The 14567-nt window shown below is 49.0% G+C and overlaps 1 protein-coding gene across 1 annotated transcript in view; it reads left to right on the top strand.

The window, feature by feature from the left end:
• The window catches only part of LOC146357826 (mucin-5AC-like), a 96506-nt gene that overhangs the window by 38843 nt on the left and 43096 nt on the right, over window positions 1–14567 (top strand). The window contains exon 30 of the mRNA XM_084851198.1: window positions 1727–9423. Within this exon, the coding sequence (XP_084707324.1) occupies window positions 1727–9423 (7697 nt within the window). The remainder of the gene's footprint in view (window positions 1–1726; window positions 9424–14567) is intronic.

Below are 14567 nucleotides of genomic sequence, written 5' to 3'. Positions count from 1 at the left end.
TTGCTCTGCTAACCATCTGTAAAATGTCACATACTACAAAAGGGCTGGATGCGCCTGATCTCGTCTGATCTCGGAAGCTAAGCAGGATCAGCCCTGGTTAGTACTTGGAGGGGAGACCGCCTGGGAAACAGGCTTCCTGTACTGAGCAGCGGGTTGGACGCGATGGTCTTGTAGGCCCCTTCCAACCCTATGATTCTATGATTCTATAAATAAACACTGCTTGCTAGTTGCATGCCTTACTTTTAAATAATTTAACAAGCACTCAGTGGGTGGAAAACAGCTTCCTCTTAAGAGGAACTGTGCAGCAGTGAACTTTGCAGATCCCAGTGGCCAAGCAGATGCCTCTGAAAATTGAAAATGTCTGGCTGAGTATAAAGCAGAGCAGCAGTCACCCCTCAGAGATGACCTAGAGAGTCCTAGAAGAAAGAAAATTATATTAATTTATTGCTTAAGACAATAAAATATTAAAAACTTAAAAGTGCTACCCATTCTTTGTTTAGAGAATAATAAGATCAAATACAGAAACAATCACAAAATGTCAAATTATTCTATAGAAGTTTCCAAAATTTAAAAGGACTTTTTTTAAATGACCCAAGCAGATTCTTTTAAAGAAAAGAGAGACCCCCTTGTTCACCAGCTATTCAATCTACATTAAACTGCCCAAATCATGGGTGCACCTGTAGTTCAGTGGTAGAACACATCCTCTCCTGTGCAGAAGGTCCCAGGTTTGATCCCAGCATCTCCAGGTAAAGCAGAAAAAACTCCTGCCTCAAACCCTGGAGTGCCATAGCTAGGAATGTATGAAAAATTATTTTCAGTTTATTTTTTATCAGGATTTACCCAGGTCACACTTTCTGGACAAACATAGACTTGAACTCAAACTACATTTCCAAGCTTGCAATGTGATTCACAGACACCACCACTACCACCACCCGCCATGAAATTGACAGCATGTGCACATTTGGAAAATGTGCATGAAAAAATGAGCACTTTCGAAAAATGCACACAAACATGCTTTAATCAAGGGGAGAAGAATGCATATATTTTAAAGATGCATGCAATTGATGTGTACATTTCAGAAAATAAGCACGAAATACACATGAATTTTCTTGAAAAACAAAGATTGCACTCCAATATGGACATGAGATAGAACGAGCTTTGAGGTGGAATTTGGAGAACTTTGACCAACTCAGGTTTTGCTTGCACAAACATCTGTAGCCACTGATATTCAGTGTGGATAGTACTAGGCTAGCTGGACCAATGGACTGACTCAGCATAAGGCATCTTCCATTGTTCCTATGTTAAAAGGGACATTAATAGGTACATCTAAAGCACTAGTAGCACAAATGGTCCACAACACATTGCATACAAAATACAACAGAATCAACAAATCTGAGAAAAACAATTCTTTCCTAAATATTACTACCTCTCGTAGCTGATGGACTGGAAGCACACTGGTGGTCTGGTCGACCAGACAAGCAGGAGTAACCACTCCTGTAATATGTTTATGCCTGAGTTGTATAGACATGAGACAGGACAGAGGCAACAGCTTTAAGAGTTTTCCTTCCACTAAATCACACATACTGTGCGAGAATATTATTTAAAAACAACTAACCAGAATTACAGAGTTCACAAAGGATTTTTGCCCTTTAAAAACAGCAGGGAAAATAGATAAACAAAATAAAGTTTGATGGGTAAAAATAATAGAACACTCTTTTTATTACAGAATCAACTACACCAAGAACAACAAAATGTGTCCATAGAGTATGTGAATGGACTGAATGGTATGATGTCAGCAACCCAAAATATGGACCAAACAATGGAGATTATGAAACACCAGAAAATATAAAAGCCAGGGGACACAAACTTTGTAAAATGCCAGATGAAGTGGAGTGCAGAGCTCAAAGACTTCCTAATGAAAAACTGGATTCCCACACTCAAAAGATACAATGCACCACGACTAATGGTTTAATCTGTAATAATGAAGAACAAGACCCACCAATCTGCTACAATTATGAGATCAGATTCTTATGTTGTCAATATACACCATGTGGTCTTTCACCACCCACACCCATTACTACAACCAGTATCGAAACAATGCGTACATCTAGAGAACCATCAATAACAACATCAAGCACCACGCAGGGTAAAACTGAAAGCATAACAAGCATTCAAACAGCACCTTCCACTCTGCACACTCTGTTAACAACAGGCCAAAGCACCACAGTTACGACAAGCACCGTGGGACAACTATCCACTGCAACCATTTGCCAGCCCAAATGCCAATGGACCCCTTGGTTTGATACTACGCATCCAACAGATAAGACCGACGACGGAGACTTCGAGACCTACGAAAATATCCGAGCGCAGGGAGGCCAAATCTGCAGGAACCCTGAGGGCATCGAGTGCCGGGCAGAGCAGTACCCAGATGTCAACCTGCCTGACCTTGGGCAGGAACTTGTGTGCAATGTCAAGGTTGGACTGCTGTGCAAGAATGCGGAGCAGTCAGTGAAGTTCCCGAAGTGTCACAACTACCAGGTCAGATTCCATTGCTGCGACTACAGCCATTGCCAACCAAGAACAACACCGGGCTCAATGACTGCCGCCGCCACCACGACACCCGGAAGCACCCCGGTGGCAATCACAACTCCAGCATATTCCACTAACTCTATGCCACCACCCAATGTGCCAACCACGCAAAGCACCACAGTAGTGTTGACACCCTTAGGAGGAACAACAGGAAAGCAAACAACCACCACCCTTCCTATTCCTCCTTCCACCACCATCTCAGTCACACCACCAAGCGAGGTCAGCACACCTTCCGTCACCCCTGGAACAGTCTCCACAATAACAGCCACGTCTCTACAATCAACTGCTCTCTCCAAACCAACAGCAACGATACCAACCACTGGGACCACGACGCAATCAACCAGGGGTGCAGTCAGCAAAACAACCACTCTTACCCCCACCCCGTCTACAGCATTCGAAACCGCCTCTACCATTTGCCACCCCAGATGCCACTGGACCCCTTGGTTTGATACAACACATCCAACCGATCGGACCGACGACGGCGACTTCGAGACCTACGAAAATATCCGAGCGCGGGGAGGCCAAATCTGCAGGAACCCTGAGGGCATCGAGTGCCGGGCAGAGCAGTACCCCGACGTCGGCCTGCCAGACCTTGGGCAGGAACTTGTGTGCAACGTCAGCATCGGACTACTGTGCAAGAATGCGGACCAGACAGTGAAGTACCCGAAATGTCACAACTACCAGGTCAGATTCCATTGCTGTGACTACAGCCATTGCCAACCAAGAACGACACCAGGCTCAACGACTGCCGCCACCACCGTGACACCCGGAAGCACCCCGGTGGTGATCAAAACTCCAGCATACTCCACAACCTCCATGCCACCTCCCCCTGTGCCCACCACCACGCAAAGCACCACAGTAGTGTCAACATCCCTTGGAGGAACAACAGGAAAGCAAACAACCACCACCCTTCCTACTCCTCCTTCCACCGTCTCAGTCACACCACCAAGCGAGGTCAGCACACCTTCCGTCACCCCCAGAACGGTCCCCAATGTGACAACTACGTCTCAGCAATCCACCCTTCTGTCCACACCAACGGCACCAGTTGCAAGCACCAGGACCACAGTGCAAACAACCAGGGGCACCGTCAGCACAACGGCCATTCCTGCCCCCACCCCTTCTACAGCATTCGAAACCGCCTCTACCATTTGCCACCCCAGATGCTGGTGGACCCCTTGGTTTGATACAACACATCCAACCAATCGGACCGACGACGGCGACTTCGAGACCTATGAAAATATCCGAGCGCAGGGAGGCCAAATCTGCAGGAACCCTCAGGGCATCGAGTGCCGGGCAGAGCAGTACCCTGATGTCAGCCTGCCTGACCTTGGGCAGGAACTTGTGTGCAATGTCAGCGTCGGACTGCTGTGCAAGAATGCGGAGCAGTCAGTGAAGTTCCCGAAATGTCACAACTACCAGGTCAGATTCCATTGCTGTGACTACAGCCATTGCCAACCAAGAACGACACCGGGCTCAACGACTGCCGCCACCACCGAGACACCCAGAAGCACCCCAGTGGTGATCAGAACACCACCATACTCCACAACGTCCATGCCACCTCCCCCTGTGCCCACCACCACGCAAAGCACCACAGTAGTGTCCACACCCCTAGGAGGAACAACAGGAAAGCAAACAACAACCACCCTTCCTACTCCTCCTTCCACCATCTCACTCACACCACCAAGCGAGGTCAGCACACCTTCCGTCACCCCCGGAACCATCCCCAGAGTGACAACCACGTCTCAGCAATCCACCCTTCTGTCCACACCAACGGCACCAGTTGCAAGCACCAGGACCACAGTGCAAACAACCAGGGGCACGGTCAGCACAACAACCACACCTGCCCCCACCCCTTCTACAGCATTCGAAACCGCCTCTACCATTTGCCACCCCAAATGCCGGTGGACCCCTTGGTTTGATACAACACATCCAACCAATCGGACCGACGACGGCGACTTCGAGACCTATGAAAATATCCGAGCGCAGGGAGGCCAAATCTGCAGTAACCCTCAGGGCATTGAGTGCCGGGCAGAGCAGTACCCCGACGTCAGCCTGCCTGACCTTGGGCAGGAACTTGTGTGCAATGTCAGCGTCGGACTGCTGTGCAAGAATGCGGAGCAGTCAGTGAAGTTCCCAAAATGTCACAACTACCAGGTCAGATTCCACTGCTGCGACTACAGCCATTGCCAACCAAGAACGACACCGGGATCAACGACTGCCGCCACCACCGCGACACCCGGAAGCACCCCGGTGGTGATCAAAACTCCAGCATACTCCACAACCTCCATGCCACCTCCCCCTGTGCCCACCACCACGCAAAGCACCACAGTAGTGTCCACACCCCTTGCAGGAACAACAGGAAAGCAAACAACCACCACCCTTCCTACCCCTCCTTCCACCGTCTCAGTCACACCACCAAGCGAGATCAGCACACCTGCCACCACCCCTGGAATGGTCCCCAGAGTGACAACCACGTCTCAGCAATCCACCCTTCTGTCCACACCAACGGCACCAGTTGCAAGCACCAGGACCACAGTGCAAACAACCAGGGGCACGGTCAGCACAACAACCACACCTGCCCCCACCCCTTCTACAGCATTCGAAACCTCCTCTACCATTTGCCACCCCAGATGCCAGTGGACCCCTTGGTTTGATACAACACATCCAACCAATCGGACCGACGACGGCGACTTCGAGACCTATGAAAATATCCGAGCGCAGGGAGGCCAAATCTGCAGTAACCCTCAGGGCATTGAGTGCCGGGCAGAGCAGTACCCCGACGTCAGCCTGCCTGACCTTGGGCAGGAACTTGTGTGCAATGTCAAGGTTGGACTGCTGTGCAAGAATGCGGAGCAGTCAGTGAAGTTCCCGAAATGTCACAACTACCAGGTCAGATTCCATTGCTGCGACTACAGCCATTGCCAACCAAGAACGACACCGGGCTCAACGACTGCCGCCACCACCGCGACACCCGGAAGCACCCCGGTGGTGATCAAAACTCCAGCATACTCCACAACCTCCATGCCACCTCCCCCTGTGCCCACCACCACGCAAAGCACCACAGTAGTGTCCACACCCCTTGCAGGAACAACAGGAAAGCAAACAACCACCACCCTTCCTACTCCTCCTTCCACCGTCTCAGTCACACCACCAAGCGAGATCAGCACACCTTCCATCACCCCCGGAACCATCCCCAGAGTGACAACCACGTCTCAGCAATCCACCCTTCTGTCCACACCAACGGCACCAGTTGCAAGCACCAGGACCACAGTGCAAACAACCAGGGGCACGGTCAGCACAACAACCACACCTGCCCCCACCCCTTCTACAGCATTCGAAACCGCCTCTACCATTTGCCACCCCAGATGCCGGTGGACCCCTTGGTTTGATACAACACATCCAACCGATCGGACCGACGACGGCGACTTCGAGACCTATGAAAATATCCGAGCGCAGGGAGGCCAAATCTGCAGTAACCCTCAGGGCATTGAGTGCCGGGCAGAGCAGTACCCCGACGTCAGCCTGCCTGACCTTGGGCAGGAACTTGTGTGCAATGTCAAGGTTGGACTGCTGTGCAAGAACGCGGAGCAGTCAGTGAAGTTCCCGAAATGTCACAACTACCAGGTCAGATTCCATTGCTGCGACTACAGCCATTGCCAACCAAGAACGACACCAGGCTCAACGACTGCCGCCACCACCGCGACACCCGGAAGCACCCCGGTGGTGATCAAAACTCCAGCATACTCCACAACCTCCATGCCACCTCCCCCTGTGCCCACCACCACGCAAAGCACCACAGTAGTGTCCACACCCCTTGCAGGAACAACAGGAAAGCAAACAACCACCACCCTTCCTACCCCTCCTTCCACCGTCTCAGTCACACCACCAAGCGAGATCAGCACACCTGCCACCACCCCTGGAATGGTCCCCAGAGTGACAACCACGTCTCAGCAATCCACCCTTCTGTCCACACCAACGGCACCAGTTGCAAGCACCAGGACCACAGTGCAAACAACCAGGGGCACGGTCAGCACAACAACCACACCTGCCCCCACCCCTTCTACAGCATTCGAAACCGCCTCTACCATTTGCCACCCCAGATGCCAGTGGACCCCTTGGTTTGATACAACACATCCAACCAATCGGACCGACGACGGCGACTTCGAGACCTATGAAAATATCCGAGCGCAGGGAGGCCAAATCTGCAGTAACCCTCAGGGCATTGAGTGCCGGGCAGAGCAGTACCCCGACGTCAGCCTGCCTGACCTTGGGCAGGAACTTGTGTGCAATGTCAAGGTTGGACTGCTGTGCAAGAACGCGGAGCAGTCAGTGAAGTTCCCGAAATGTCACAACTACCAGGTCAGATTCCATTGCTGCGACTACAGCCATTGCCAACCAAGAACGACACCGGGATCAACGACTGCCGCCACCACCGCGACACCCGGAAGCACCCCGGTGGTGATCAAAACTCCAGCATACTCCACAACCTCCATGCCACCTCCCCCTGTGCCCACCGCCACGCAAAGCACCACAGTAGTGTCCACACCCCTTGCAGGAACAACAGGAAAGCAAACAACCACCACCCTTCCTACTCCTCCTTCCACCGTCTCAGTCACACCACCAAGCGAGATCAGCACACCTTCCATCACCCCCGGAACCATCCCCAGAGTGACAACAACGTCTCAGCAATCCACCCTTCTGTCCACACCAACGGCACCAGTTGCAAGCACCAGGACCACAGTGCAAACAACCAGGGGCACGGTCAGCACAACAACCACACCTGCCCCCACCCCTTCTACAGCATTCGAAACCGCCTCTACCATTTGCCACCCCAGATGCCGGTGGACCCCTTGGTTTGATACAACACATCCAACCGATCGGACCGACGACGGCGACTTCGAGACCTATGAAAATATCCGAGCGCAGGGAGGCCAAATCTGCAGTAACCCTCAGGGCATTGAGTGCCGGGCAGAGCAGTACCCCGACGTCAGCCTGCCTGACCTTGGGCAGGAACTTGTGTGCAATGTCAAGGTTGGACTGCTGTGCAAGAATGCGGAGCAGTCAGTGAAGTTCCCGAAATGTCACAACTACCAGGTCAGATTCCATTGCTGCGACTACAGCCATTGCCAACCAAGAACGACACCGGGCTCAACGACTGCCGCCACCACCGCGACACCCGGAAGCACCCCGGTGGTGATCAAAACTCCAGCGTACTCCACAACCTCCATGCCACCTCCCCCTGTGCCCACCACCACGCAAAGCACCACAGTAGTGTCCACACCCCTTGCAGGAACAACAGGAAAGCAAACAACCACCACCCTTCCTACTCCTCCTTCCACCGTCTCAGTCACACCACCAAGAGAGATCAGCACACCTGCCACCACCCCTGGAATGGTCCCCAGAGTGACAACCACGTCTCAGCAATCCACCCTTCTGTCCACACCAACGGCACCAGTTGCAAGCACCAGGACCACAGTGCAAACAACCAGGGGCACGGTCAGCACAACAACCACCCCTGCCCCCACCCCTTCTACAGCATTCGAAACCGTCTCTACCATTTGCCACCCCAGATGCCACTGGACCCCTTGGTTTGATACAACACGTCCAACCGATCGGACCGACGACGGCGACTTCGAGACCTATGAAAATATCCGAGCGCAGGGAGGCCAAATCTGCAGTAACCCTCAGGGCATTGAGTGCCGGGCAGAGCAGTACCCCGACGTCAGCCTGCCTGACCTTGGGCAGGAACTTGTGTGCAATGTCAAGGTTGGACTGCTGTGCAAGAATGCGGAGCAGTCAGTGAAGTTCCCGAAATGTCACAACTACCAGGTCAGATTCCATTGCTGCGACTACAGCCATTGCCAACCAAGAACGACACCGGGCTCAACGACTGCCGCCACCACCGCGACACCCGGAAGCACCCCGGTGGTGATCAAAACTCCAGCGTACTCCACAACCTCCATGCCACCTCCCCCTGTGCCCACCACCACGCAAAGCACCACAGTAGTGTCCACACCCCTTGCAGGAACAACAGGAAAGCAAACAACCACCACCCTTCCTACTCCTCCTTCCACCGTCTCAGTCACACCACCAAGAGAGATCAGCACACCTGCCACCACCCCTGGAATGGTCCCCAGAGTGACAACCACGTCTCAGCAATCCACCCTTCTGTCCACACCAACGGCACCAGTTGCAAGCACCAGGACCACAGTGCAAACAACCAGGGGCACGGTCAGCACAACAACCACCCCTGCCCCCACCCCTTCTACAGCATTCGAAACCGCCTCTACCATTTGCCACCCCAGATGCCACTGGACCCCTTGGTTTGATACAACACGTCCAACCGATCGGACCGACGACGGCGACTTCGAGACCTATGACAATATCCGAGCGCAGGGAGGCCAAATCTGCAGTGACCCTCAGGGCATCGAGTGCCGGGCAGAGCAGTACCCTGACATTAGCCTGCCTGACCTTGGGCAGGAACTTGTGTGCAACGTCAAGGTTGGACTGCTATGCAAGAATGCGGAGCAGTCAGTGAAGTTCCCAAAATGTCACAACTACCAGGTCAGATTCCATTGCTGCGACTACAGCCATTGCCAACCAAGAACGACACCGGGCTCAACGGCTGCCGCCACCACCGCGACACCCGGAAGCACCCCGGTAGTGATCAAAACTCCAGCGTACTCCACAACCTCCATGCCACCTCCCCCTGTGCCCACCACCACGCAAAGCACCACAGTAGTGTCCACACCCCTAGGAGGAACAACTGGAAAGCAAACAACAACCACCCTTCCTACTCCTCCTTCCACCATCTCAGTCACACCACCAAGCGAGGTCAGCACGCCTTCCGTCACCCCCAGAACAGTCTCCACTTCAGGTTTTACATTACGTAAGTGAACGTGTATTCTGTATCTACATTGTTTGTAGAATAGAGGGAATATTTCTGGTAAGTTTTTGACGTGTTATTTCTCAGGTATTTGCCATACCTCCTGGTATAATATGATACATTACTGATAGATTGGAATACAGTCTTTATAATTGCTAGGATATTGACAATTCTTGCTCTTCCATATATATGGCTCATGCTTGTGCCATATGTTAATGTCACATAGATTGTGATGCTGCAGTCAGGATGACTTCTTTGACTAATATTTGCATTCATTGGGTTGGATCCACATTGGTGCTTAGCCATGTTCTGCTCACACTGAAAGAAGGGAGCAGAGAGCCGAACTTTAGGTTTTTTCCTTCTTCCTGCATACACACTGGAGAGCTGGGGGGCCCTTTAAAGCAGCATGTGAAGTGACAGAAGAAACACGTTGGGGAAGTTGGAATTGGCAAAGATACCCCCACCCACCTACTTCCTTCCTCTGGCCTTTGAATGAAAGTAATACTTCTGTGAACCGTTTGGCCAAACTGGATCCAACCCATTCTATCATTAAAATTTGTAGTTCAAAGTGAGCTTAAACTGTTTTTCACCATTTCCACACTTTCATTTTAGTTAGCACTCTAAACCATCATTTCATACATAATCCTTTCCTACTTTTGGTATCCTATTTATTAGAAATGCCAGTACGCAGCAGTTTACAATTTTTCTCACTGCTAGTGTTGCAGAACCCAGAGTCAGAGAGACCACGGAGTGAAGGAAAAAGAGATTCTTTATTTAACGCGCAGGCTTAAGGCTGGAATCATTTCCAAAGAGCCAGAAGTCCTGAAATACATCAGCACATTGTTTTTATAGACATTGTGACACATATGAAACGGCTCCTCCTCCCCCTCCCACGTGGGGTTGCAGTCCTCAACATTTCTTCTCCTAGCACCATTGTTTATAATACAAGAACTGGGTTATAGGGTAGCCATGATAAGGAGAGAACAGAAGAGAACAGCAGAGAACAAGATATACAATTGTATGACCTTTGACAAGATAAGGAATTCCTGTCAGCTTACAACAATATATTCAAGGGAGAAAGAGCTCAGCAAGAACATGAAGCATGAGACTGCATGAGGCTACTTAGTCTGACCCCCGATATGGCTGCTACATTCCCCCCTTAAATGCATAATTTCATTACAATTATAGCATTTCTGATAACCATACAAAGCTTTTTGTGACATACATATTACTTAGCCTTTTGTTGGGCTATTAGAGCATAAAGGGCAGCAGTTTTACTAGCTGAGACATAAAACAGATTGGTTAAACAGCGCATAAGACAAGGAACGCAGAGACATAACAGAACTTTTATGAACAACACTGGTAGAATTAGGATGAACAATGCTTTAAGCCAGCTATTTAAGATCTGGAAGCCAAGGGGTTAACTAATTGAGCTAATTGTTTTGTCTTATTGTTTTGTTAGCTACTATATTGTGCAGCTTGTTGATCTGTTCATCTACAGCATTGCCATTATCAGTTAAGTTAAAACAACAGAGCTTTTGGTGTGTCTCACAACTTAAATGATGAAGAAGGCTGGAAAATTTTTGACAATTAAGCATTCGTGCACACGTAGCATTTGTTTCAGCAACGATGGGGATGCGTTGAGTGAACTCTGTAGGGGGTAGGATCTTTGCAACCATGCCCCAATTAGCATTTTGGGAATAAGTTAAACTTACACCATAAACTTTTAACATGATATCTTTTTGAATTTTCCTAGGATGTCTACAGACAGGTATTAGGCAAGAGCTAATAAGCCTGTTTGCAGGTATATCTCGTGGCAAACAAAAATGTTTTACTCTCGTGATGTTAGCCAGGTGAAGCCAGTAATTATCAGCAAATCACTGGGGCAAACTTCTCCTTCCAGGGGCAGACCCCCCTTTTTGCACCTTATTAAGGAGACACAATGCAACACTACTAACACTACAACACGCATGTTTGATCTTCTTTGGGATCTGACCGTACGCCGGGCAGCTATTCACCTGGCAAGCTGCAGTAGGGTCTAGTCCCCTTCTTCAATTCTGCAGTTGCAGGTCTGACCATACGCAGGGGGACAGTCTCCCGGTGTGTCCACAGTAAGGTCTAGCCTGAGTCTTCTTACTGCTTTTTCAGAATGATTTTTAAAGGATTTTCAGGATTTCTGTTTACAGTCTACTCTCCCCCTCTCGCTCTCTTGACTCGTGTCTAATGTATCCAGGGTTTAACTCCAGCTGCTTTCATAGCTGCGGGGGTGGAAAGTATGACAGTTCTCAGTCCTCTCCATCTGGGAGTCAAAGGGTTATTTTTCCCTCTTTAACTCATACTTTAACTCTTGGTTGGAAAGGATGAACTTCTGTGATGGGAATGGCTTATTTTCTAAGACAAAGCGATGCTGGGCTTGAAGAACTTTGCTCAGTGTTTGGACTTCTTGTTTAAGGCTAAAGTTTGCTTGCTCTTGATGCTGCTCCGGTGTCAATTATGAAGTCAATGTCACGGCCCCTCACAGTCAATGTCACGGCCCCTCTCAAGCTGTCTCCCTCTTCGCCCATTCTGGCCCCTTTGGTTTTCTCTTTTGTATTTGATTTATTTTATTTGGGCATTCATGCCACTAATGTCCATCTTGTCCACACTGGGCACACTGGTTCTTTTTTAAGAATCTTCTGCCTCTGCCGGGTCTTCTTCTTTTCTTCTTTCATCCACGTCTTCTTGGGCATCTGGGTCGAGGGGGGTGTACTGGCGATAGGCATCTGAAAGATGCTCCAATTACGCTCTGGGGCCTCGGTGGCACCTTGCAACACTTTAGACACTTTGGTCATATTAATTGACTTCTTCATACCTGCTTTCATGGCTTCTAATAGCAGGGTTTAGCCCCACTTGTGTTTTGGGATTCCAGCGGGGGGGGGGGGTTACTTACAAGGAGACTTTATTGGGTAACTTACAGCACACAGGCGTACTTAATGGTTGGATCAGACAGCTTCTCTGATCCACGAGCTATTGGGCTAAATGGGTTTTATACCATACATGTTATCCATGAGGCAACACAACACTAGCAAGCATTTTCAGCATAGGCTAGAAGTGTTTGGTTCTCAGGCACAGCTTCCTGTAAACAACTTCGCTTCCCAAAGTGCTTGATAACACTTTTATTCATTAGTATGGGAAGACAAATTTTTTCTCTTTCTTTTGCTTTCTTTTTCTTTGCTGATCTGCCTGTATTGCAGATCATGTTTCAAACTTTTTACATAAAACTTTCTGCTCCATGCACCAGCCTTGTCTCTTTATTTGTCTTTTTCAAGTTAAACTTACTTAAACCTTTCTGCCTTACACTAGTCCCAATGACACACATTTGGGATAGGCTCTTCTTTTCTTTCTAGTTACATTTTCTTCATCTTAAAGAACTATTACATTATTGTGGCTACTTTATCCCAGGTAATAAGCTCCAGGCACAATCAGCTGCTTTTAATTTACCCTGGGGGCAACTATGGCCATGCCTCTTTTCTACAAATGTTTTTTTTTTCTTTGCCTCTTGCCTTTTGTTTCTTTTTTTTCTCCCTTCTCTATCTGTCTTCTACTTTCTCTATTCCTTCTTTTCTACTTGCTTCTGTCTTTCTCTACTTGACTTTGTCTTTTCTCCTTGTCATCCATTGGGAACCACACTCAGTATTATTTGGAGTTGCAACCAACACTAATCTGCAAATATCACATATATTTTATGATATCTAAGAAATCATAAAATATACACAACAAACTTTTTCTGCAATTTAACACAATGAACGGAAAACACTTTTTGCATGGTAAGGCATGATGGAGCAGATCCAGCAATCATACTGCTCTTCTGGCTGAAAGCTCAGGGCCCATTAAAATCAAGGGACGGGCATACCCACACACGCAGAGTTCTAGGTCACCATTTTTGCATCGGCAACTCTATGCTGCATGAGTTCTGGCAGAAGGAAATCTAAAAGTCATAGATCAAACTCAGCCTGCTGTACACTGAGCTGACTACAAACACAGACACACGGTCCACAGCGATGAGAGTTCAAGTTTATCAAAAGCTTTACAACACTGTCCATGGCAAGTCTTTGACAATTTAAAATTTTAGTTCATGTGCAGAGTGTCTCTAAAAAGCCCAGATGATGATGGAGGCAAACAGAGAAGGCTCTGGGCAATGAAGATGCGATATTTCCAGCAAAGGCTCTCCACTTTTGCATCAGTTTAAAAAGGGAAAGTGTGGCCCTACACCCCTTCTGACAGACAAGGGCCTTTAACTTTTTAGCAAGGCCTCTGTCTAAACAGAGCGGCACAGCTCAGCTCTCTAGCCGTGACGCTTTAACCTGGGCAACTCCTCTGTAAATTTTATTCTACTTCTGTCAGGTTCTCACAGACATTTTAAAAACTTACTCTTTTTTTCCTTTTAACCTGGTACACGAAAGCACTGAAACACTGAGTGCCGAAACTCAGGACGCTGGGGGGTGATGGGCATCGCCTTATACTTGCATGTTTCAGGCAGCCATTAATCTTCGGGGAGGCGGTGGGGTGATTTGCAGGACTTCAAAGGCAAGCTTCTCAGTTTGTTTGTATTGATGAGGTACAGGGCAGCCAAATTCTTGCTTTGGCACGGGCAACAAATAACTCGGGTCAGCTTTCTTCGCTGGGGTCTCAAACAGGAAAACAGTCTTAATTTAAAGTTGTAACATCACTGACAGCGTCAGCCAGCCAGCTACACAGATCTCACTGTTTTTCAAGACAGTTACTCCAATATCTTCTTTTCTTCTCAATCAGGTTGGGTCTCCCAGCTTACACAGTTTATTGCAGCTCTGGTTTCTCGGTCTCTTCAGCACACACACTTAGGCAGTGTAACACTGGACACTCAAATCAGTGAGATTTCTTCATTGCAGGGAATCCCACGGCAAAAGCTTAATGGTTACGCTCTTCAGAAATCATATAGCCGATGGTCAGTAGCTACAGGCTCTATGCAATTTTAACACAGTTTAAAGCTAAACACGGCTACCTTGACAGAGATCTTCAATATGGTCTTTCCGCTTCATTCTGCTTTGGGACAGTCTTATGGCACACTTTTCAC

The sequence above is a fragment of the Heloderma suspectum genome, chromosome 1 (genome assembly GCF_057233095.1).
Source record: "Heloderma suspectum isolate Gila_16-S chromosome 1, 16-S_ref, whole genome shotgun sequence".
NCBI lineage: Eukaryota > Metazoa > Chordata > Lepidosauria > Squamata > Helodermatidae > Heloderma > Heloderma suspectum.
Note: the sequence above shows the minus strand (reverse complement) of the source record. Positions and strands in the feature narration are given on the sequence as shown.